At 45.2% G+C, this 26,181-nt stretch overlaps 1 protein-coding gene across 6 annotated transcripts in view; it reads right to left on the bottom strand.

Annotated features, from left to right (window-relative positions):
• robo2 (roundabout, axon guidance receptor, homolog 2 (Drosophila)) overlaps positions 1–26,181 on the bottom strand; it is a 259,592-nt gene that overhangs the window by 134,799 nt on the left and 98,612 nt on the right. For 5 of the 6 annotated variants that reach the window (XM_035154976.2, XM_035154983.2, XM_035154979.2 and 2 more), the window contains exon 2: positions 8,743–9,069. In XM_035154976.2, coding sequence (XP_035010867.1) covers positions 8,743–9,069 — 327 coding nt within the window. Of the gene's footprint in view, positions 1–8,742; positions 9,070–23,030; positions 23,792–26,181 lie in introns of those variants that run through there. The other variant, XM_035154982.2, reaches the window with a different exon arrangement.

The raw sequence follows: 26,181 nt of genomic DNA, 5'->3' as shown, positions 1-26,181 counted from the left end.
AGGAGGCACCTGCGTGTTGGTTAATAGCTTTGCCCTGGACAGTGTAGAGCACAAGGGCCAGCAGCAAGAGGCACAGAGATAAGATTCTGCTTAGCATTTGAATAGGGTGTTCTGATTTCTATTCAGTTGGCCTTTGGCCATGCTAGTGCTTAAGTGGTCTGGGCAAGTCTGCCTGGTGTCTCCTGTGCCAACCAATGTAGAGGCTCCTATCTGGCAAAGTGCAATGTCTGTCAGTGTCCCGGTCTGTATGTCTGTCCCTTTGGCTGGATGAAATTCTGGCTGGTTAATAATCAGCCTTGCTAGCTGCTAATCATCCTGCCAGCTGCAGAAGCAGGTGGCCACACATACCGCAAGTCCCAGTATCATCCACTATGTGATGTCATCTCACTGCACCACACATCGCTGAGGTACCCAGGTTCCCTCTATGAAATCACGTCTTTGCCTGAAGCGGAGAACCAAGGCGTCTATCTCTCGAAAGAGGTGACGCTGAGGATCCTGCAGTGAACTGGTGGCCGCTGAACCAACAACAACAAATCTCTGTGTCCCCTCCTTCACCTCGGACTGATCCTAGAACAGTCTTACAAGCAGAGGCAGCAGTCGGGACACAGCGAAATGGGAAGCCATTAGCTCTTCACCACACAAGGTCACCTTCAACTAGACACAGCAGCCAACCAACTTCCTCTGCTGATATGCCCATTGGATGCAGCGGTGCAGTCATGTAAAGGTCAGACAGTAAAATGGAATGGAACCACAGCTGTCTAAGAAAGCACCCTCTTAAACATTTGATCTTGTCTCCCTTCACTTTTGAGTGACCAAAATGCTTTGAGTATCACTTTCAAACAGCAGGAAAGGAAATGAGAGAGGGAGGGAGTGGAAAAGGGGAAAGAGGAAAGAGAGCGATGGAGAGAGGGAGAGAGACAGGACGATCAGGTTTCAACTCTGGTCCGCAGCTGTTCAGGGCTCCGGTGGCTGATAGGTGTCCTTTGCAGCAAACATTGTCCAAGACAAACACAATATCTATCTATGCCGTCGAGAGGTGGCAAAGTCATAACACACCCGGACCCATGATAACTCTGCTGTGGTGCAAGACCAAGAGAAACTTGGTAACAATTTTTGGAAAAACCACAAAGCTAACAAAGTCGCACACTAGATACTTAACTTGCAATTTGTGTCCCTTTCCCCAGTTTCCTTCTCTCGATTCACACAGTTGAGTTCCAAATCTAATGAAGCTGGAACACCATGTCTCACACAAGGCAACTTTCATGAGGGACCGTCCTTAGTGTCTGCACAACTGGAAAAACAGCCACAAAAGTTGTTTGCCTTAAAAAGGTATGTGTGGGTGCAAGTGTATATGTGGACTTGTGTTTGCTTCCAACAAGACTTATCCATCAGAGGGCCAGTGTGCAGTGTGACAGTTGTAACCCAAAATAAACAGGCTGAATCAAGGGTCTGGCCGAGTCCTGACCCTTTCATGAGATCAATCCCCCGCAGCATTGTGCACCCTACAGTGTTGCACAAAGGCATGTATGCGTGTGAATAAATGTGTGTTTACGGGTGTGTGTGTGAAACTAACCAAGGAAATAATGGGCATTTGAACCAGGGACATCAGTGCAGAAATAACACACCATTCCACACTCCAGAGGGTGAATCAATTTCAGCGACATTCGATTCTAACCCATATCAGCTAGCGCGTGAACTTCAGCCCTCCACCCTGTCACCTCCTCCCCAGCTCCGTATGATGGATTACCATCTCTGGCAGTCTCAGAAAGAGAGAGAGAGAAAGAGGAAGGTGGGTGGGGGAGGTCAGTCACTACGGGGACACATTCATCGGAGGGGAGCTCTGGGTTAAGGAATTCTGGTTTGACAGAGATCTGGGGCTGGATAGAAGAGGCCAAAGGGTTCTTCAGGGGTCAGAGGATCCAATCCTGGCTGGACTCAATGGCAAGCCACCCTCAGTACACAGATCTACAGGGATTTCACTCAGGGTCACTTTTTTTGATTAATATTATTATCACTCACTTGTCTCTTCGCCCACTTGTCAGCAAATGGAGTGGCATCAGACATATTCATCTGGTGAGTAGCACACCTGTGCAACCATGTCCCATGTGTTAGGTTCGAAAGAGAGAGAGAGAGTGTTGGACTGATAAAGTAAAGTATATTCTAGAAGGTACCATTAAGATCAAAGTAAATCTACATTAAACTGAAAACTACACAGGGTGTGAAAAAGTCAATATTGAAAAAAATAAATCAAAGTGCAATCAGACCATGAAAGCAGCCGCCTCTTACCCTGTCTGTGTTTTAATTCTGATCAATAATCAGCCTGCAGACAGATTTCAATAATTTACAGCTCCGTCTACATTGAAAACCGTCTGATTAGAGAAAAAGAAGTGTCAGCACCAGGGCAAGTATATTTTCTCGAAGCTTGTCTGGAGGTGCTCACTTTTTACTTTTTCTGTTTTTACTTCCCAGCTTGTACAATTCAGAGAGCCAATGTTAATGCAAAGATTCATTTTTTTCAGTCACCGAAGAGCGAGCATCCACGGTGTGAATCGTGGGTGATGAGACACGTGGGGTGGAGGGGGGGCAAGGAGAGAGGAGGCAAGCGGCAAAGACAAAGCAATAGACCTGCATTGTCAGAGTGGAGGGGCCATCAATAACACTGTCACTATAAAGAGAGAAAGAGGGAGAGTGTGAAGGAGCGAGAGTAGGGTGTATAAAAGAGGCACAACAAAACCCGGTGCGACGGGTGCTTCATCTTGCCGGGCACTAATGGGCGTGAGAAGCGGCTGGCTCAGCATTCTTCGCTTGACGGCTCACTCCTCTGCTGATGGGCCGTGGCATCCATGACGGAGTGCCACACACTTGTTTCATCCAGTTTATACTCTGGAAGGTGACACGGCGGAGGAAGTCGAAAGGTGAGGTGAGAGAGAGAGAGAGAGAGAGAGAGAGAGAGATAGAAAGGAGGGGCGGAGAGAGTTGGTCGGAGGTCGTCACAAACTTGGTTCTCTCTTAACCATCATTCTATACTTCCTCACCTCACTTTACAGCTCTTACAGCACTTCTCCACTATTGCTATCATTCCTCAGCAGCATAGTGGCACAGCCTGGGTGCTCTATAGGTGTTCTATATTTCCCATCTTCAGCACTTCAGTCTCTCTGAAGGTAAGAAGCTTACGCAGACAGTCTATTTCCCAGGGCGGAGTTGGGGAGGTCAGAGCTGGGACACGAGGGCCCGCTGAGGATAGTAAAAAGTGCAGTCTCAGGACATAACGTGTGTGTGAGAACGAGCTACTTCCATGTGTGTGTGTGTGTGTCAGAGAAAGGTCAAAGTGCCGGTAGTCACTGCAGTGTATGCCTATGATTTATTTCCCTGTGAGAACTTAGTCTTCAAATTTCTGTTTCCATTCTGCAGGTCAGTCTCTTTCATGGTTTGGGATGCGGTTGGAAATTCTCATTTACCGGAGCCATCTGTGGCTGATAAATGAGATAAGAGCAATCTGCATTCTGCTGTATGGCCGGAGAAACCCAAGTGCGTGTGTGTGTGTGTGTGTGTGTGTGTGGCCATCGTGTGAGTAAATCCCAATAGATAACAACACCTCTTTACAGAGGTCAGCAAACTCCAGCTGCACAGACACAGAGCTGACACATTTAATCAGGGATTTTTTACTCTCACGGTTTATCAGGCCGAGATATTTCTCACACCCTTGCCTGCTCTCGCCATCTTTCTTATCGCAGGACAACATTCCCACCTTTTCTGCATCCATACTCCCTCGCTCTTCCTCTGTCACATCACGACGTCTATCTGCTCTGAGCAAATACCAATTTTGCTCAGGCAATAAACAACAACAACAGCCATTACAATTACCAATATATATGTTGAGTACTCAAACAGCAGAATTACATCTATTTTGTTCAAGTGGAAGGAGAGAGACACCATGTGACCCAATATAAATTAAAGAATAATGTTGAAGAATCCTTCTCATCATGTCATGAACAGGTTTTCTTTAAACCAGAGATAATAAATTTCTCCAAACCACAACTCTGCCATGCAAAGGTGAAGAAATGATTGCATTTTATTTGTTTTTATATATCTCAACACAAACAAAGAGACATGCTGGGAGAGTAAAACATTTTTTAAATACAGATTAGGTAGAGCTAAGTTTTGGGGACTGTGCTCTATCTCCAACTGTAGCATGCATCATTGATGTGCCATAATGGCTGCATTGTTGCCGCTTCCTTCATTACCCTTCATTATTTCTCAAGGACTTTGCTGCAGATTAAACCTCTGCCTACCGGGGTTTATAGGAGCGCAGGGGCAGGTGTGTGTGTGTACATCTGTGTGAGTCAGGGCGAGTGTGTGTTGCTTGCGTGCACTTGTCACTCCATTCTCCCGTCTCTGAAATGCAATAATGAGTCCAGATGAGCTTGTGAAAGCCTCAGCAGTGCAGCTCAGCCTGACTCCCCACCTGGGCTGCTCCTCCTGGCCTGTCCCTTTATTAGCTTCCCCTCATGCTGGACACAACAGGAACAGCTTGGTACCCTCCTCCTCTCTTCACCACTCACACCTCTCCCAACTCTATTTTCCCGCTAATTACCTTGTTGTACGAGCACCAAATGCTACCTAACGATTCACTTAATTGCAGTAGGGGTACATTAGATGATATCAAAGGACCCTTTTTTTAAAGTCATCCAATCGCATTCCGAATGGCATTTAGCACCAACCCAAGACATCTGTTTCATTTCTGTCATTTGCATTTTTAAAAGGTTACAAATGAAGAGGTAAAGGATACACACCTCAAGGTTCTGCGCCCTCACACCTCTGCTGCACCTCCACCCGCAGACGATTACATGCATTTAATACACATACAACCACATACATGTCAGAGGGCCCGAGTCACATCCAACACTCAATTAAAAGTGCAACATGTTCACCCTAAACACTTTTATCTGGAGCACCGCGTACGCCTGCTATCCATCCACCTGAAGAGATGGGGCTAATTAACATTTTCCTTGGGAGCCTATCGCCCCAGGTGTGCCTTGTCACACTTACATATACATAGATATCCGCAGTGCTAGCAATTTATTCAGCTGCAGTGGCTGCAGCTAGCATTTCTGACACAGGCTTCACAATGATTTATGAACCTGCTCATTGACCTAGTTTATTCTGAAAAGAGAAAAGGGGGCACATCCCCTCTTATACGCAGCGTATCCATCCCACGGAGCTGGCCTGCAGTGGGTTGTGCAGAGACGGGAGGAGGAGGAGGAATAGGGTTACGAAGCAGACTGCTCCGATGCCCTCGAGGCACTTTACAACTTCTCTATCTTCCTAACAACAGGACAGTGAACAGCAGCTCTAACGACGTCTCTTCCCTAATGCAGCAAAGAGGTGCTTGAGTATTATTTTCTAACTCTGCATGTGCCCCACTGACTTAGACAACACAAAGCAGTTCATGCTCTCGTCCATCTATTGGTGAAAAAAACGTGTTCAACATCTAACACTTGGTTGGAGGACTAAGTCCCCCCCAATCTGGCCCACATTAATAATGCAGAGGCACCTCTCCGAGGCCTCTACCCCCTCTTCCTCTCCGCTCCACCTTTCCTCCTCTGACAGAGAGAGTGGTGAGTGCTGCCCAGCTTGATGTCCAGCATGCAGCCGCACCACTCTGCTCAGTGGAAACTGAGTTCAATCTGTTTCAGAGCTGCAATTCAATTATCTCGCCGGGGTCCTGCTCAACCACTCGTGAACGGAAGGGGGGCAAAGGTGTGTTCGATGGGAGGGAGGGAGAAAAGGGAGGCAGAAGCCGGAGGGGGAGAGAGACATATCATAAACACAAACCCAGTTCAACATGGTTATAGATTTACATGTAGCTTCTTCTTGTGAGATTAGCTTTTCGCATTACAATCGCTAGACGGATGTCAAGACCTGATAAGGCTAATCACTGTGGTAAGCCGGCGCTGTGGGATTTGGCAGCCCACCTCATTCTGCCTCCCTAGCCCCCCCGAAGACCTGGCTGGAAGCTGAAAGGCCCGAAAACAAACCAGACATGGCCTCCTTGAAATGTCCCTTCGAGTCTATGATGAAACGAAAAACCAAAATATACAAAAATAAAACATGCTGCAGAGGACTTACGTAAGAGTTATGATCATCACTACATTCTATTTGAGGTGTTAAACCCCAATTAGACTGCGCCGATTCCATTCATTTTGTTTCCTGAGACCAGACACTTGATTCCCTCAGACATGAATCCTGTAGATCAGCTTCAGGACATCCCCTACCCAATATTACTCGTCATTAAAATTGCAGCAAGTCATTAAATTAAAGAAAAAGTCATTAAAATATCCTACGAGCATAATTCAAACTCCTTTTCTTCTCCCCACCTCCTCCACTTTCAGTGAAGCTCTTTTGAGGACTCTGATCAGCTCATGATAAAACAGTTGATATAAAAAAATGATTTCACTTTAATAAAACTTCATTGCACTTCATGATCAAGTAGTGTGGCGACTGTCCCCGTTGAACTGCACTTGACCCACCGACACCACACCCACGATTCATCACAATCAATACACCTTTTTATACAGCCTGTTCCATGCTGCACTGTTATTCTGCCTCGCAGCTCTGTTCTGTATAAAAGGCACAAACGTGGAATGGAGGGAATTGTTCTGCCTTAATGTCGACAGCAGAGGTAGCTACAGAGGCAGATCAACATCTGTGTGAAACAGGCAGAGCTGACATGGTGGGATAGAAGCTGACGTTGATACATTACTTGTCATTTCCTGTGATTCTGGTAGGCTGACATGCTTCTATTAAAATTGAAAAATAACACACTTATGCCAGCTTTGATTGGTTCAGAGTTAACGAGCAAATCTGGGATAATGAGAGGTCTTCTCAATGGCAATGTAGTGGGATCTCTGTTTAGAGGCTGGTGTCCCAAGCTGGGTCGGATCAGGTTGAAATGAGCAAAACTTTGTGAGGGTTAGTGCCACTGTTAGTTCATCCTGTAAAAGAACTGGATGATGGGACAACACTTAGACAAACAATTAAATGTAGATGGGGAGTTAGCCTAAGTTTGGTTTCCCTCTGGTGGCAATGGCATTCCAGGCAGTGGCTAATTTAGTCTGTGCCCAAAGAGGATCCTGGCTGGCTGCGATATTCTGTATTATTCTGTGTTGGTGCAGAACAATACAGGAACTCTGATAATTCACTGAGACTAATTATTAAAGAAAAATTGTTTATTCATCCTGAGCCTGTCTCCCTCTCAGACCCAGTATCACTGTTAATACCGATCATTTGTATGCTCTTATTTCTTCACCTTGCCAGCTCTTCCTGAGCCCCTCGGCTCTGACCTCTCACCCCTCACCTTTAAGCCATGCAACTACTCAATGCCTCCATTCAACCCCCGTCTGCCGCTCAACTCGCATTACACGAGAGACGGAGAATACTGAAAAGAAAGGTGAAGAAACGGTGTGAGGAGGGAAAAATAAAATAATCTGTAGACTTCATCAATTTTTCATGAATTTTCATTTAGACTAGGAGAACCCTCTTACAAGCAATCGATAGATCAAGCTGCTGTCACACAGTTAGCACCTGCACGGGGGCTGCTGGATGGCCCTTGGGAAGGCAGGGGACCAACCCTCTACTCCTCCTTCTCCTCCCCCAACGCACAGTCCATTTCCCAATCACAAACCAACTACTCGTCCTATTACCGTTTCCTCATCTTAGAACCAACTGTACTGCATGTATAATATGATGTGGAAGATAATCTTCTTCCTGTCTCTTCTGTTCTTACCATTTCCAAATGTTAAATCAACAAATTGTTTGCTTGTCTTATAAAGAGAATGAAGGATTAGTATTTTGCTAGAAGATAAAGAGAAGATGCTAACCCGAGAGTAAACATCTCAAGATCTCAAGGTTCAAATCACATGAACCACAGAGCATCCAAAAAACACACCTTGTTTGAAACACAGGGCTATACAACTAAAAGCACTGACAGTTACAACAACAGACGGACAAGGAGACTTTCCACTCCACTTCCTGGGCAGTTTGAGGCCCCTGGGAGCCGCTCCATAGGAAGCCCAGCCTGAGCCTGCTGGGGGGAGGCTCATCTTCAAAGGTAATTTGAGCAGCATCTCAGGTTCTGCCTGTCAGTGCTCACCACCACAGTCCAGGCAACCTGGGCCAAATGTCCATCAGGGCTTTGATCACTGTCTGTCGTTCCACCCCCACCCACCAGTGAGAGACCCCTGTCTGCTCCACCACCACATGCAGGCTGACTGTAGCTTTATGAAACACAAAGATCTGCAGATAAAATCAATACAACTGCCTTGAGGTAAGAATATATGGAATCTAATTTAAATATGCGGTTGAAAATATCATTAGCAGTGGAGGATGACTTTCCCTCTCAGGCCGACAGGAAATGATCAGCGTGTTTTCCAACACAGAAAGCAAGATGCCTCAAATCAAATCTTGATTTGTTTGCCGTCATTCCCTAATCTACAGCCAATATCAGTTACCATCATGTATTAATCGAAAAAAAAGATTGTATATTGTAAACAAGGAAATGCTGGAATATTACATTATATATATACAGTATAGCTTGTGTTGAATGTAAATCCAGTCCTTCCATTTTCTGGAAGCAGCGAGATTGAGACTTTTTGTCGTCCAGTCAAATTACTTATAAATCATGCGAGCAAACATTATTTCAGCAGCACAGCAAAGACAAAAATAAAAAAAGTCCTGACTCACATGCTACTTCCAAAGATGCATTGCGGCTGACAGCTTCTCCCAGGTAGTTCCGTGCCACGCAGACATAGGCTCCCTCATCCGGTTTGCTCCGTCGTCCGTGAACGATACGCAGGAAGAAAAGCGAGCCGCTGGGCAGCAGCATGCGGTGAGAACGTGAGTCGTCTTTGTCCGTTTCCACCCGCTCTCCATCCTTGTACCACTCCACTGTCGGGGTCGGCCGCCCCTCTGCTTTACAGTTGAGGGTGGCGGGTTCCCCCTTGGAGACAATCAGGTCAGAGGGGTGCTCCACAATCCGGGGTGGGGAGTCCTCCTGGCGCAGACGGGATCCTGGAAGAAAAAGAAGACGTAATTAAGAACAGTGGAACAGTGCACACATGAAAAGGCTGGTTTCTGTTTGATTATTTAAATCAAACATTCTCAAGCTAAAAACCTCTTCCTTGAACACAAAGGAAAGGTAGTGGTGGTTGAATGAATAAACACACTTAACAACAACACATTCATTAAATGAACCATTTAGCTTCAGAAGACATCTGGAGCTGGATATACAGGATGTGGCTGAGATAAAGCTAACACACAACAGAATGTGAAGTATGTCATTGAATGACTAAATAAATAAAGAGTAACTAAATAACCTCAGGATTGAGGTTGTCAAATATGTACAGATGATAGCAAAGACCCTTGAGGCAAATCTGTGATATTGAGGTTAATAAAACAAAGCTTTAAAAAAAACAGGAATTAAGTAGCCAAGTACTTTTCCACTTCAAAGTGTTTTCCTATCTAATGATCTGCACGCCTCCGAGGAAAACTGCTGTCCAAGACGTGTTCTCTTGAGGAGATGATTCTGCCACGTATGCATTTTGATTTACAAACGCAGCTACGAAGTACTGAGCAGCATCTTGTGCTTAAGCACATCTTTAAAGTTAACAATGTGTTCTGTGAAGGACAAGAATAACAGACCATCTCCATCGAGCAACATTTCCACTGAAAATGAAGCAATGCAAACGCACCAGCTGCACAGATGGAGGAAACCGCAAAAACAGCACAAAAATCTGCAAGAATTTGACCAAACTTATCTGCATTTTCACAAGATAATGAGAAGTCAAAGTTAATTCAAATTTAGGTGTAAAAGCAGAGGAACTCACACTGGAGATGAAAACTGGACGGATTGCTCTGCAGTTATTTAGGTTTCTCTTGGTTAAGAACCATGTGAAACACATATATTGAAGCCTTTAATTACCATTTCAGGCCGGCCAAAGAGCTGCCATCTGGTCTTCTCCTATATGCAAGGGCTTGTGGGTAATTGGGCCCATGAGTGAACAGTGAATGAACGCATACAGTTGGCTTACATCTGACCTTTACACAAGCGTAAATTACATATTTGGTTTTCAGTGGGGTGCAAACAAGTAAGAGTCCACTGTTGTTGAAGTACACATGTGATGTGAATATGAATGGCGGGGTCCAGACTGATGTCAAATGCTAATCCCCTGGTGGCTGAAAACCCGGCCCACTCCTTTTCATTAGGGCTTGCAGTGGGAGAGGTCTGGGGGTCTGGCAGCCAAGATAATGCTCCCCCAAGTCAGAGTGCACTGTGCGACTGTGACTGGGTCTTAACCGCGGAGATAAGATGCTGTTAGCAACACATTTACATCACAGAGGCCATGGGAACCATGCAACAATCAAAGAGTTTGATCCAGCATCAAACGAGAAGAGACACAGCAAAGGGAATGGGGAATGAGGAAAAGTTTTTCCAACAGCTCTTTCTTCATCTTCTTTCTTTTGAACCGCACTCAATACCCATCATCAATAACCCTGACTCAGTCATTAACAAGCCGCTTATATTAAGTGCAGCACTGGACTCTTTTTGTCTTAAAATGAGTTGTTGCAGGTGTGCATGTGATTGAGCTGAGTTGATGACTGTGCCCTTGCCCAGGGCGGTGCGGTGCGGTGCAGTCGGGTAATAGGACGAAGCTGTACAGAGGAGCAGTGCACCACGTAGGCCTTTGTGCTTATGTAAGTGCTAATTTCAACACGAGATGGAAGGCAAAGTAGTGGAGGGTGCAGGTCTTTGTTTGGCTGGGTTTGCACATGTTCCACTACCCCTTATACTCGCATGTCCCGGGGGAAACCGGGACAAGCTGTGCCACGGTCTTTTCTGCGGGCAAAAGGACAGGCGTAGGTACAATCCCACTGATCAGCACAAAATACACTTCAAAGACTCTGTGTGTGGTGAATGTGTGTGCACACAGACACACAAACGCACATGCAAACACATGCATTTAAACGGAGTAAATGTGCACTAGTCCACTGTTTGCATTAACAGGGATCAGGCTTCAGACAGTAGCATATTGACCCCAGAACAGGAGGCAGTCTATTCTCTCCTCTTCCTAATTTGGGCTAATTCCCTCCATTTCCCTGTCATTGATTAGTCATCAGCCCTGGTGTCTTGCACTAAGTGGGGACACAGACAGGGGTTTGTAGTGGGGGGGGTGCTGATATCCTGGTCCTGCAGTCCCTGATCTAATCTCATTGGCATTATGTGGAAAACGGAAGATGACCTATTGGTAGTCGAACACAACCCTCCAGTATCTGGCAAGTTTCTACCCAATGTCTTTCACCAATAGTCGGTAAATTAGCCAGTTCCCCGGTTAAAGCCAGGGCCACAGGGCACAGGGGCAAGTTAGTATTCTGGCAGGAAGTGACTTAATAAATGATGGAGTAATTAACACCGTGACATTGATAAATGGAGGGGCAAGATAAAGGACAGACATGAAGAGACCCCCATCTCGCTCAGTGTCAAATGCATATTTATTCTTATCTTACTGGAGCATCTGCTTCCCCCATAATCCAGCGGCCCTGCGGTGGCTCTCCACTGAGGCCGAGGCGCATGCACAGCACAAAACTACGGTGACTCCATTCGATTTATATCAGTCTAATTTCTTTAAATCCAATTTGTATTCCAATCTAGTGCCCTCTAATCACTTAAACCTTGAGTCTCCATCTGCTCTCCTCTTTCCTGTTAAAATGAACACAGCAGATGCCTCTACAATTGTCCTTTCACTGCCAGAAAAGGTGTAGGCGGGAGCACGGGACTGGTCAGTGTACTTCCTGAGAGGAGGGTAAGTCAGGTGTAGAGGTAGAAAAGGTTAAAAGCGCCCCCATATGCCACGGAGTATGTTTTAAAAGAGGCTCATCAATCTTGATATTTGAAAACCTCAAAATGTAAACCCTGTTTCACTCTGAAAACCTAACATATTTGCGTGTGTACATGTCTTTTCTTGTTTCTTTCTGTGGCTCAAATTTGCCCCTAAATGTGTGATGTCCAGGAAGGCAGCGTGCAGCCATCAGATTAAGCTTCTCACAGAAGCGAAAGTCAATTTTCAGCTTCCTATCGGGCCCCCTCTCTCACTCTCTTTACGGTAAATGGGCTTTCTGTTGCCCTTTTAATGCGATCATTGGTGCTGTGCAATCAAGTGCTCTCTGAGCTGAGGCGAGTGCACTTCACTGGGTCTCGGGGCACACGCTCCAATCAAAACGCTGTGTTTTCCCCTGTCTGCAATAACACCACCATTACTTTTCACCACTGCTGTGAAGTCATCCCCGTCCTGGAGGAGAGCAGGGACCAGAGAACAAACAAACAAGCGTGCAGACAGAGAGTGAAATCAGAGAGGGATTACTGAGGTGGAAGCTGATCCTTTTCGGCCTTTTCTTTCAGGCTACTTATGTCAGCTTCACTGAAATCGGATGCTACTTTGTAATGCTGCTGTCCAAGAAATGTCCAGTGCTTTCTTCCACTTTAGTTTCTTTTCCATCTTCCAACGAATCATTTCACATTTGTCACTGAAATTCAACTAAAGGTATATAAATGTTAAAGTTATCTAGAAAAATCGATCGATTTTGATGTTCAAACCCAGGACGAATTCACAGCAACTCACGCTCCCTCATATTCAATTGACCACACACATAGAATTGTATTTTTTTTTCTATTATCTTTGTCACAGATTTATTCATGTGCGCAACAGAAGGTCAGCCCTTTGATGATCTTTTTGTAATTATTTTTATTAGCTCCCAGGAGAAATCCCAGCCCACCAGCCGAATCAATACCCACACCAGTCTCAGCCCGAGCATAAAAGGAAGGGCTCCCCAAAGAGATATTAGTTATTCGGGCCAACAGACATGTGCGCTGATCACAGGTAACCAACGGCAACCTTATAGACCAAGGCAAAAAAGTTCCAGTCGCTGAGGCTCCATAAAACATCAAACATGAAAAAACCAAGGTCCAGGCCGGGACTCAGTAAAACTGTAATGTGGAGAGGGAGACGGTGGAGGCATTTCAGGCAGAAAGTGCTGAAGCCCAGTGAGCTTAGTGAATACCAAAAAAGAAAAAAATGAAAACCTCAAAGAAATTTCAGACGGAATGAATTATGCATGAGATCTATGTTGTCCATCCTGAAATATATTCTCCCCCTGCCTCTCATTTCTCCTCAACCTCTGCCACTCCATCTCTTTCTCTCTATATATCTCGGCCTCTCCCTTCCAATATCGCTCCGTCTCCTTCACTTGCTCCCTGTCCTGTTATATCCTCGCCTCGCTGTGAGGGTGACGGAGTCATATCCGTCATGTCATCAGAGGGGAAATGTGAGAGAGCGGCTGGGGGAAACTGGGGGTAGCGATGGGATGATGTTACTGGCCGTCCACGCCTCTGCACTGGCCCCGCCATGACACTCGTGAGCAGCCCGCTCTGCACCCGAGATTTATCTTCTTTATGGCGGGCTGTCAGTGCCCCCCCAACACCAGACACACAGCTCATCTTGGTGAGGTGTCACTAAAGACAACCTACTGTATCTGCTGGAGAATATCACGGCTCAGCCACAGGGTGCGGCCTCGGATATACAGCGAAAAATCCTCACAGAGAAGACACAGAGAGTGAAGTGAAGGGCGTTCACAGGTTCTTCCGCTTCATCTTCTATTGCAAGAGAGGGAGGAAGTCTGAGCTAGCCAGCTAGCGGGCTCACATGATGGGCTCTGTTCCACCTCAGTGCTCGGCTTACGGCCCCCCCACCCCTCTCCTGCTAAGATCTATACTCTGAAAGCAAACACAAGGGTAATTCTAGGAGATGCTCCCAACCTCTCTCTGCATCCATGCCTGCCTCCAACAAACATTAGATTGAATTCCACACCGGGTGTATATTTCGGGCAGTGGCGTAGTGGGGTCGTATTGACTCTGCATCTGTGTATTTGCCCTCTCTCCCCCTTGCTGTTGGAATATATAAATAGATAACTGTGGGAAACAGAATATCTGATATTGCTGCAAACGGCTGATGCACATTGCTCGCTGCAGAAGAGGAGAGATTACTGAAGGGAAACGAGAAACACAGGGAGGGAGAGGAAGGAAGACATGAGAACAGTTTGGGTTCTGTTTATGATGAAGTGTAATGTGCTGATAAGGGTTCTGTTTGCTCTGGACAAACAGCTGATTAGTGTAAGGAGTGCAGCACCGGCTCTGTGGGACTGCCGGGCGACCGGTGGGGACACTAAATTTTGTGATGCAGATTAAATGATTTCCGATGCCAGGGCCACTCGAGCATGTAGCCCGCTGCGCCACCCCACCTCCTTCATCCCTCGCTCTTCCCCTGCAACACCCTTCTGAGCAGCCTGTGCTCAGCCATGTGCTCGCCTGCCTCTGCTTTGCACTACGGCTGCAGCCTTGATATTAAAAATAAGTGCGTGTGTGTGGAAAATCAACGACTCAGATCCCGGACCAAGTAATAAAACTTAAAGAGGTGAATTAAATGATTAATAGTCTGCCTTTCCTTGTCCTGTATTGTGGAGGAGCCATAAAGATTAGTTAACGTCCACTTGCTCCAGTCAAGCAGTGGTCATCTGCAGAAAACCGTGGTGTGGTACAGCAGGTAATTTTCTATAAAATCAGATAAGCGAGCAGCAGTGTTTATGTTGATGTTCTCAAGATGTGTGTGTGTGTGTGTGTGTGTGTGTGTGTGTGTGTGTGTGTGTGTGTGTGTGTGTGTGTGTGTGTGTGTGTGTGTGTGTGTGTGTGTGTGTGTGTGTGCATGTGTGAATGTTGACGCAGCTGGGCTCAAACATCCCAACACCAATCCCCTATACATTCAAGCATGGGCTACTCTGACAGTTCCTACCGGGGGGACTGCAATGAAATGAATGGCATCAATTGATTCTCCCTCAAGCATTGTAATCTCTTTACCTGCATTGCTGAGCTGCCCCTGCAGATTGAACAGGGGGGGAAATAAATAAGAGCTTTATTGCTTCAGAAATGAAGGCAAAGGGGAGGGGAGGGTGGAGGATGGGGGCCTTCAGGTGTCTATGATACACTGTGCTGAGAGATGAGTGGATAATTGGAGGTGTGCTGCGGGCGCCGACCTGTAGTGAACACATCGCAGTGTCCTTGCATGTCAATGAGGGCAGTCGCCACCGCCAGCCCCTCCAGCCCCTCCAGCCCCTCCAGCCCCTCCAGCGGCCCTCGGCCCCGCAGGTGAACATGAGGAATAAGAGCTGTAATCACAGAGCATCCGAGTGATGGACTCAGAGAGCACTGCAAGGTAATCTAATGGCCCTCGTAGCTTACTGGTCGTGTTTTTTTTAGGGTGCAGCATAGCAAGTCATGATGAGATTTATTAAATTTCTATTCCAGGGGACACTTCATCTGGTCTTGCCGAGGGCTACAGGGTCAGGGGTGCCAGCAGTATGTGAAGGAAGGTCTTATTAAATTTACTCAGGCCCGTATAGCCATGCCAACACAAAACAAACAACAGGCTTTGATGGTTATGAATAGTGCTCAGAAAACCAATCGCACACATACAATCACTTAGTTTCATAATTCTACCGCTGGCTGGGTGTCGCTGTGTCTCTCGCTGACGAATGCCCGGGAGCGAGCCCTCAGAAAAATTCATCAACCCCCGGGGAAGTGAAACTGGTGAGTTCAAACGTTCAAGGATGCGATTAAGTCGTTTTTTCCCTCTCTGCCACAATGGGTGTGACACTTGGCTTGTGCCATGTTTCACCCGGAGACTTCAGCCACAAAGCCAGTCTCACCAGGAGCCATTCCATACAGTAAATAACCTCACCCCTGGTCGCGGTGGCTCGGGCGACAGTGTGGTGCCGCAAGTGTTCTCAGTAGGAACACAACAAGAACAGATTCCCACAACACTGACACACACAATTATCAAATTCTTATGTCTGTAAGAGTGTGATCATATTCCGTCAGTTGTGCTAGAAGTGCTAACTTAAATATGCTAACATAGTTTAGCATATTACATATCAAAGCATAGCAATCTACTTACACACAGATTATCTGGACAAAAACTACCAGGGAAATAACTCTGTGTCTGAAATGTTTTTCAACGTACCATAGTCAAGAAAAAAGTACAGACAGCACATCATGTATACCACCATTATACATACTTTACAATTCTTTTATAAACCTTTTCTTAAACCACAAGTAACCATATTTGGAGGACACTTCATGCCCAGCTACACCTGCACCCATCTGACGGGGCTAGCTGTCAATCACACAGCTTCCTTGCCCTAATGCATGTCAAACTTTATTGAACATTATATTCTAAATGGAACAATATTTTACAAAGGACTAGAAATTACTGAGAACATATACTCCACATAAAAATGTTGTGGGCATTCGGATCATTTTCTCAGAGATTTCTACAGAAACTGACTTATTTTTGCAACCGGTGGAGTCGCCCTCTGCTGGTCATGACTAGGGTTGCAAAGGGGCGGAAAATTTCCGGAAAATTTCCATGGGAAGTTAAGCTCTGGAATTTTGGAAATGTTAGCTTATAACAGGTGACTTAAATGTAGTTGAAAACAAGACTAGGCAAGCCTAGCTCAGCTGGAACCTGGATGCAGCTAGTTGGGAACATTGTCTGCCAGAAACGTAAACCTATGACTTTCTGTTGTTGTTGAACGTCTTTGTCATTACCTAGCATATTGATTACTTGTTACACTGAAGCCATGTTCATTTTAATACCAAGTTTATTGGTATTAAAATGAACATGGAAAGGATGTAGCTAGCTATTGTAAACCAAATTGACAGGATTAATGGATTGTTTTATTTTTCTCTCAACCCGACATGATCAAATGCGTCAAATGAAAGTCCGAAGTCCTCTTGTCTGAGAAAGCACGCTGTATCCATTATTGATTGACAACGCAAACAGGTGACTGTATTTATAGTCCACAGGAACAAAATTGTCTTGCTGGCAAGTGGCTAACGTTAGCAATTCTAGATCTTGCAGCATGATCTTGGTTAAAACAACCAAGATCATGGTTGATCATGGTCGATGACGTCATCAGCATCGCTTTCTCCTCCGCTGAGCCACAGGAGACATGTTTTGCATTTTGCATTTTACTTTTTACTTTATTTTTTTATATATCTTTTATATCTTTTTATTTTATATTTGTTTTTTTCATGTGTGTAGTACTTATTGTGTTTTTATGTTTTATGTTCCTTGTATGCACCTATATACCAAGGCAAATTCCAGGTAGGTGTAAACCTACTTGGCAATAAATACTTCTGATTCTGATTCTGATTTAACACCTGTGAACTACTTCCCATTAAATGACGTTTATGTGTAAAACTACTTCCCCTTTGCACTTTACATCCATTTCCTCTTTATAGTAAAAATATATTCAGAAACCACCAATACTCATCTCCAACATACTGTCACATAGAGGAAACTGCTGAGGTCAGATTTCCATATTTAAGTCCATCGTTCCTGCAGGTTTTGATAAGTTTTCACTAACTGGGTTCTATCCTGAGATCCACATAGAGACGGTAGAGTTCTACTCACAAATGGATTAAGTCAAAATGTCATTTTTAAAATTTGTATTAGAAATGTTTGCATGCATGTCTGCTTATGACAAAACAAAATGTTTATATTTATGTCTGTATATGACAAGGTAAATACAGTTAGTATAAATTACCCCAAAGTTTCCAGTTTATTCCCATTAATTCCCGTATATTCCCGTTAATTCCCATGGAAAGTTTCCAACTTTGAATATTCCCGGAATTTTCAATTCCACATTGGCCTCACTTTCCGGACAAAGAGTCGATGTGTACTTTTATCAACAGTCTATGGTTTGGTCATCGTGATAGTGTGTAGGTTGGAGTATATGCAATTTCGTAGTTTACGATTCCCCAGTATGTTACGGGGACGAAAAGGCACCGGGCTGTCATGGCCGAGTGATCCACAGACCGCTCGGCGAGATGGAGATGGTGGAACAAGACACGCATTCGGCGGCCCCGCCAGCGGACTGCTGCTGTGTGTGACGGATGCGTGCTCGAGTGTCGTGCTCTGCCTGTCCATCTTCACGTGTCTCACACTGAGAGACAGCTCATGCATTTTTATCACCAGGCCTGACCTCATCTCTCAAGACACTGGTGAGACACTCTGCTCAGGTGCAACTGTCACGCTAACGCTCGACAATGACAAATAAGAAGGTTTGTTACTGATTGAAAACACATGGAAGAAAAACAAGCAGGAATGTGGTGGTAAATTGACTGATAATGAATTGAAGTGGGTATTTCTGTGAATTAACACAGCACATTAAGCTCATGTGCATTAATGTCTCCTTACTCTCTCCTCCTGAAACATAAATGCTTGATGCCACCAGAGTGCATGCATGATCGCCTGCATAGGTTTTAATGCTTCTGTGTATGCTTTCAATACGTGTGCGGTCTTACGCTCATGATTATGTATAATTACTGTAGTTGCATGAATGTATGTGAGTAAATCAACCTTGACATTCCCCCTTTCTCTATCTGAAGGTTGTTGCGAAACAGGCGACCAGAGGGCAAAGTGAGGGCGACGAGATACAGAGTAATTATGTGATGCTTCCCCAAACACGTTTCAGTGCAGCATGCAACATGAAAACGCTGTTAAAGGTGAACCAGTGAGTTTAAGGACTCACAGACTCGTGATCTGCTCCTTCCTGACTTCCTGTCTGCATATTGGCGTGCGCTTTAAATAATCAAGTTTTGTTGAGATAAGAATTCTCTTCACATTCACACTGTAACTGACTAATCTGTCCTACACCGAGGCACTTTGCATTTTAACTGCTGGCTGGGTGTTTGCTGCTGAGGAATAAGGATTGGTTCACTATCATCTTATCATCAGTCTTTGCTGTTGGCCTGGAATTCTCCGTCGTCTGTTTGGGAAACAAGAGGCGGTGAGAGAATAGAGAGAGGATTATCTCTGTATCGGGGCCCAGGAGGGTGAGTGCAGGTGTGTATTCTGTAAGTACAGGTGTGTGGGACAGGTGAAGTCCCTCATCGCTTGCAGTCAGCAGGCTCAATTCATCATTTCACTCCTCCCCCCCACCCCTAACTCCACACATTCTCCCACTATACTGCCATCGCAGGTGCACAACCGCCCCTCAGTGTTTGAATTCCACCCTCATGCACACCGACAACTGACACAGAGATAACATGTGTGTGTATGTGAGGAGGAGGAGGAGGATGGGGCTAAAGAAGTTTGGAAATATAAATCATGCAGGAGTAAATATATATATGCAATATAGCTGTTAGCATTAAACCGCCATATTTTCCTGTTTGTTCTCTAATCCTCCTTTGTCTTTGTTTCTCTGGGCAGAAACATCGAGGCATTAGGCCTTTTTTCTGCTCTGTAAATGTCAGGGGTATGCTTGGCTGATGCTTAATAAAGCGGAGGTAAAACAGGGAGAAGTGGTTTATTGCCTCCGCTGCATTCTGCTGGTCTCACAGCAAAAATCAGCCACGTGCATTTTCTCCATCTCTCTTCCACTTCTGCGCTATGAAAAAAAAAGAGTAAGGGCGTTGACCAGTGTGACCGAAGAACTTAAAACAGCTGTGAATCTTTTTTTTTTTACTGATCACAGAGCAGTGTTTCACAGTCGATCCTGAACGTGTGGGATTGATGGCCGCTGAAACACGAGCCGCAGAGTAACCAGAGTTGGCTGTTAAAGTCTCACAGGAGTTGACAGGCCCATGTCATTGGTCAAGTAACACTTATCACACTCACACAAAGACCTGTAAACTGATTTTCCTACTTCTTTCTTCCATGTTCATTCACTTCCTCTAACAATCACCCCCTTGAGTGTTATTGTCTTTACTCTCCACTCAATGCTTGACGTTAATCGGAGAATAAACAGCGGTGCCCTTCGATGTGGAGGGAAGTGGCTTCGATGACAGTGATGTTACCGTGGGAGACAGTAGAGAAGAGCTTCCTGTAGATCTCAGATGAAGGTTCATCATTAGAGCGAGCCCATTCCAGCAAATGAACCGCAATTACAATAACGCAGCCTAAACGCAGCCAAGTCGAGCAGAACAATCACATTTGTGGACGAGACATCGGAATGGCTCTCACACAATGACTTGAGCCTGCCTCATCATTCACTGAGACTATTTTAATCTGGCTTTACTTCGCATTATAGGGCAGTACATCAAACCACTCACATTCAATCATGACCATCAACGGAGCTGTTAGTCTCCAGGGAGCGTCGGTAATAAAGCCTAATGCTTAAGTTTCTTTTAAAAGATTGTGTTGTTCAACAACTTGTCTCTCAATTCATATATTTGATTACACTTGTAATGCGTCTTCAGACACTTTCTGACTTTCAGTTTCTTTAGACTCAGCCTTTGTGAAACCACAGCCCTGCTGGCTGAGGGAAATAGAGAGAGGGAGATGCACTTTCTAAGGCATCAGACAACCAGAGTGGTCGTCGCCACGGCCTTTCAGACAGATTAGACAGTCCCGAAAGTCGGGAGCATGTTTCAGCACCTCTTGGTGTGTCACCCGGGATGGGCGTGATGTCACCAGGTCCTACATCAGACACAAGCTTGCAGGAGATCTCAGAATAGCACAGGGTCAGGAGTGCACGGTCCCTATGCAAAGCATCTTCTAATCCAGCTTCAAAAGCAGCACAGCGGAGTTTTAAGAGATAACCAGGCAGCTGCTGACCGTTGTATTCCTGGAAATATCTCCTCCTGCAATCAGTCTGATTCCTAAAAGAGTGTGCTACCCTGTTTTCTTTGGTCTCAACATCCCTCCCCTCTCTCGCTCTCTCTGTTGCTCTCCCAGCCCTGGCAACACCCAACACACTTTCTCATCCTCTATTCTGTCTTCATCTTACCTTTTCTCTCCTCGCCTTACACACCAGCAGTATTAATCACAGCACCCTAAACAGTGACTGACGCCATTCACAAGGTTGGGCTTTGTCGGTTACGCTGCCCAGTGAATACAACTCCAGACCTTTTTGTCTGCCTAAGTGGACTCTTAGAGTAAGCCCCTCCCTCTCTAAGGACCCTCAGATTACCTCTGAAAAGGGCTGGGTGATGGGTAAGTTTGTGCTGGGATGGAGCGGGGGAGGAAGCAAGGAAACGGTCAGGGGGGGAGGAGGGTGACAGGCAAATTATTGGGAGGATCCAAAGCTCCCGGGGAGATGTGCACCCTCTCCCTCTGGGCAGCCAGCAATGCCATCAGCCACTGCCTAGCAACCAGTGGGTTTGGCTGAGCACAGTGAAAGACGGCAGAAATTGCAAAAGAAAGAGTATAAAAAGAGAAATAGCCAAACCCCAGCACACAGAGGACTGGATTTGCTAACTACAGAAAGCCACGAGGATTGAACTAAAAAGCCTCAAGAGCAAAAGTCGCAGCTGTGAAGGACAAAAGCGGGAGTTGACAGGTGAAAGAAAAGAAAAATGGGGCCTTGCAGGCTCTTGCATTCAGTGTGAAGAAAACCTGGGCTTTACGTACTGCTAACTTGTACAAACAGCACAAAGCAAACTACAGTGTGACTCATCACTCACGACCTTGAGCAGATACAATGCCCCAGGATGTGAGAGGTCAGGAGTATTGTGATCCTTTTTTTTTCATTACAGGGTTCTCATTGTTTGTGGAGGTTCGTGTGTGTCAGAGAGAACGAAGGTGTGTCCAGCTCAAAAGCGCATTTTTAAAAAGGTGCTACGTCTTCACCCCTCCCATCATTCCACCAGTCACAGGTTGGACCAATCCCAGTGACGATTTCTGTCCCAGAAGCCCCCCACCCACCCACCCAGCCACCCATTTCGATGATTAATGTAAGTCATCAGATTAACTCTGCAGTTGACGTGCTTTTATTTCCCGTTAAACCACTTCTCTTGTAGGCCGTCCATTCCCAAAAAAGCCCTGTAAAATTATTATTCTTTTATATATTTTTTTTAAATGCTGACTTTGCAGTCAGGGGCCGAGTGGACAAAAGGAGCCGAAGCTTTTGGCTGCAGCAATCACCAGAGATCACCATTATTAAAGTTTAATCAAACAAATGGGAATAATTGATTGGGGCATTGTCCCAGTTTGGGTTTAAGCCAGCTTACACCACCGTGCACAACTGCAGCAGTGAAATCCTAAAAGCCAAATGACCACAGCAGTGCAGAGATACAGTGTGGAATCACAACACCTACAAGCCAGTGAAGCTCCTCGTGTCCACAGATCTGAACAAAACTACTTTCTCCTGTGTTAGAGCACTTTGTCTGACATTTGTGTTTTTCCTGGAAACACAAACACGTGTGGGATTTGTTTGTCGTAATTAAAAAAAAAAATCCTGAAACAAAACACTGCCTCCACCTCTAGAGAGAGAACCTGTAGCCAGTGCAACAGCACCTGACAATCTACTCAGAGATCTGTGCTTCACACAGAATTAGAGAATCTCACTCTCAGAGGAACATTACTAAACAAATCTCGAACTGATTCATTTTGTCGTAACACACATCATATACTATCCTACAACATATATATTTTTAAATGTTAAATACTCAGAAAACAGGAGTTGTGCTGCTTCTTCTATCTGTTGCATATGAAGATAAAACAAATCTCTCTCCTCAATTTTAACCTCTTGACAGACACTTCCAAAAGACAATTGCTGCAGTGGATGGAAGAGCTGAATTCAACTACTTGTTCACATATGACTTTAATTTAAATTTTAAAACAGGAGACACCAACTCCTGAGATGGTGCAACATGGATTTAAATCACACCTTTACAAGGTTATTAACATAATCCCCTGATTGCAGCTAATAATCCTTTAATCATCAAAGCCCAGTGAATTGATGAAATATATATATTTCTTCCCTCCAACAACATAAACGCACATTACGCACAGATGAACACTGCTGAGGTGGACGAGTGGCGTCCAAATGGGTGTGTTTGAAGTCTGTGCCAAACAGAAACTATTCATTTGGAGACAAGTATTAAGTTTTTTTACTCAACAAAACGTTTTCAAACTTACCATCAGCTTGAAAATACAGTAATCCACCAACAAGGATGAACGCTAGCGGACCCATACTAGCATATTAAACATCCACGGCGGGCGCGCAAATCCTCCAATCTCACCGCACAACAAAAATAATATGTCCAAAAAAAAAATAATGACAGCCGAGTGGGCTCCGTGTTTCTGTGGCGTGAACACGCAGAGGTTTACTCACTGACAGCAGCCAGTTTAAATGTCCAAAAGCAGAGAGGATCCATTGAACCGCAGGTCACCCGGAGCAGCGCGGGTTGTGAATATCCAGCAAACCCTTCCAACCAAACTCTCCGTGTTTGCGTAAAATTATCCGCGTGTGTCCGGTGGGTTCATCCGCAAGCTGTGCCGGTTCCCCGGCAGGATGAAGCCCACACAGGGAGTCGGGGGGAGGAATTGAAGTCCACGCTGGAAAAGAAACGCAGCTACAGGCTATGCACTTCTCCGCATGCCCTCGGTTCCTTGAGACGCGTCTTTGGCACCTTTCAAAAATAAAAAGCCACAATCTTCTCCCCAGTTCAACACATGGTCACAACCAGCCTCCAACTCCTGCGCTCTCCCCCAAAAAGTTGCTTTATTACGCAGGGACCCAGCTCCCAGAAGACCCATGTGCTTGGGAATATAGACGTGTAAGTGTGCAGTCACGCCACAAGTCACTTCAACATCCTTCTCCTCTCTTTCTGTCTGTTTGGTTTTTGGAACAGCGCTGCCGCTAGGAGCGCACTGCCTCTGCGCACCCGGCACAGCTCGCAGACCAAAACGCACTGAGGATCCACACTGGAGCTCCACGCACGGGCGATCCACACGCACGCACACACACAACGCGGACGGATGCGGGGAGATGGAAGCGACCGGAGGGGAGAGAGAGAGACTGAAGGGAAAGGAAGTCAAGGAGAGTCTGGAGCTGAGTCCAACTAAGTCATAAAAAAAATGAAGCTGCACGGTTTGTTTCTGCAGGAAAAAGTGATAAACACTGACGCAGTGGAGCTGGATGATAAAATCCACACCGAGTGTTTATTACTCACATTTAGCTTTTTTACTTTATAGCCTCACATAAATCTGTGCAGGACATCAATTCGTTATTTATCACACAACGTGAGCAATATACTGGAAATCAAATCAGAAAATATCCATTTGGCAAAATAAAAAGAGCCAACAGGTATCAGAGCACAGGATAATATTTTAAAGGTAAAGGCAATAATTTGGAAAAAAGCTCAAGTGCACATAGTGTGATTATAAATGTAATTTCCAATGATCGATAGACCCCATATCTGGCATATGAAAGATGCACAGAGGGGAAATGCTAAATAGTAGAAAAGAAGAGTAAATATGATCTCAGTCAAAAATCAATGAATGAGTGACCGAGGCCCTGCACCAACATGAGGCGTCTTCTCTGCATTACAAGTGTCTTCATCTGGGAAAAAGTGCAGAAACACACAGGAAACAGAATGTGAAGAATCTAATATTTAATATAATGAGACACAGAAGGCAGGAGCCGGTCTATGTAGATGTGCAGAGATAGAGGTGGATGTGTGGATGTGTATGTGGTCTGCGCCACTGCCCAGCTGCAGTCCTGTTCATATCCACCCACCAGTTTATAATAGGGTGAGCTATGAGCTGTGAGCTCCCCCTACTGGTGACAGCCATAGCAATCCGTGCCCCAAGGCTCTCTAATATTCATTTCAAGAGGTGTAATAAGAGGAGACAGCAACAGCAACATTTTTTAAAAAAAGGAGCTATCACATAATTGTGCCATCACTTTAATTTGTTTGTTGTATTCAGCAGGAGAATTAGACACATTTTATCAATACCACAGAGGGAGAGCTCTTTCAACACATTGTAATAGACAACAAAACGTAATCACTATTATATGTAGTAAGGAAAACTTACTGTATCACTTCAAGCTGCTGGTAATAATCATTTTGACAAGGAGCTTTTAAACAACTAATCTAATCCACCGTCTTATTCCCCCACAGAGTATAGTGGTTTACTGTGACCTTACATTAAGCAAATACTGCAGCTGTACACGACATTAAATGCACATCTGTATATACAAGCACACTAGATAAAAATGACGTAAGGTTTTAATTTCACCAGTTACTCCCTTTGTTTTTCCACCTTAACAGACACAACACCAGCGGGAACATAAACTCGAAGGTTCAGATTTTCCCATTTTATGATTTACATCAAAGTCACCCGAAAGAACAAAGCCTCCAAATCTTGCAGTAGAAGCCCTGAAGGTGTCTGTGGAAACCATACTCTCCCAATAAAACATACAGGGGCCAACACCATGACAGAACGGCTTTGGCAAAGGAAACCACTTCTATTGCCGTTAATAATAGCTTTGACTGCTCATGGTTTGTTTGTCGAGCTGCGTGTTGGAGCCTGCCCTATAAAGGCCTTACTGGGAACTGTGACATGTTGCAAGTTTGCAAGGCTCGCTCCCACTGCAGGCGGGCGGGCGGGCGGCCCTGTCAGCTGGCCAGACACAGTGATTTGTCTTCATATCCCGATACGTTTGTGAGCTGCATGCAAATGCTGTCTTCTCTGGGCCTCCGTAGTGTCCTAGATTCAACCAGATGTGCGTAACCACACGCACACAAACACAAACGCACACGCACACAGAGCCAAGGCAGAAATTTATTGTGTCATCAGTGCTGCTGACGGTTTGAGGGAAATAAAATAGTGGGGAGAAAAAAAAGAGAATTGGAGAAAGGTAATTTACTAAGAAGAAAAGCCCACTTCGAACATAAACAACCGAGTGTATGGCTTCATTGATGGAAACGTAAGTAGAGTGTAATTCTCCTTCAAGCCCAGCCTTTTATTCACCACTTCCAATCCCTGTATCTGTAGCAGAGGCAGTGACATTCTAAATATTAGCTGAAAGTGGATTTATTTTAATTAAACTGGAGGCTGCATTTACTCAGGGCAAGGCACGCCACATAAAAAAGGAGATGGCGGGGCTAAGCCAGGGACACTATAATATGAGATTATGCTTCGTTCCACCGTTGGGAGAATGTCACAGATCTCTTATTAGGGTGACATTCATAATATTACAGACAAACACGGTTTTCTGGGTTGATTACTTCTTTCATTATGACAACAGACAGCGTGCAAGATGAGGCGTAACCACACGCGA

Source organism: Hippoglossus stenolepis, chromosome 4 (assembly GCF_022539355.2).
Source record: "Hippoglossus stenolepis isolate QCI-W04-F060 chromosome 4, HSTE1.2, whole genome shotgun sequence".
Classification (NCBI taxonomy): Eukaryota; Metazoa; Chordata; class Actinopteri; order Pleuronectiformes; family Pleuronectidae; genus Hippoglossus; species Hippoglossus stenolepis.
Note: the sequence above shows the minus strand (reverse complement) of the source record. Positions and strands in the feature narration are given on the sequence as shown.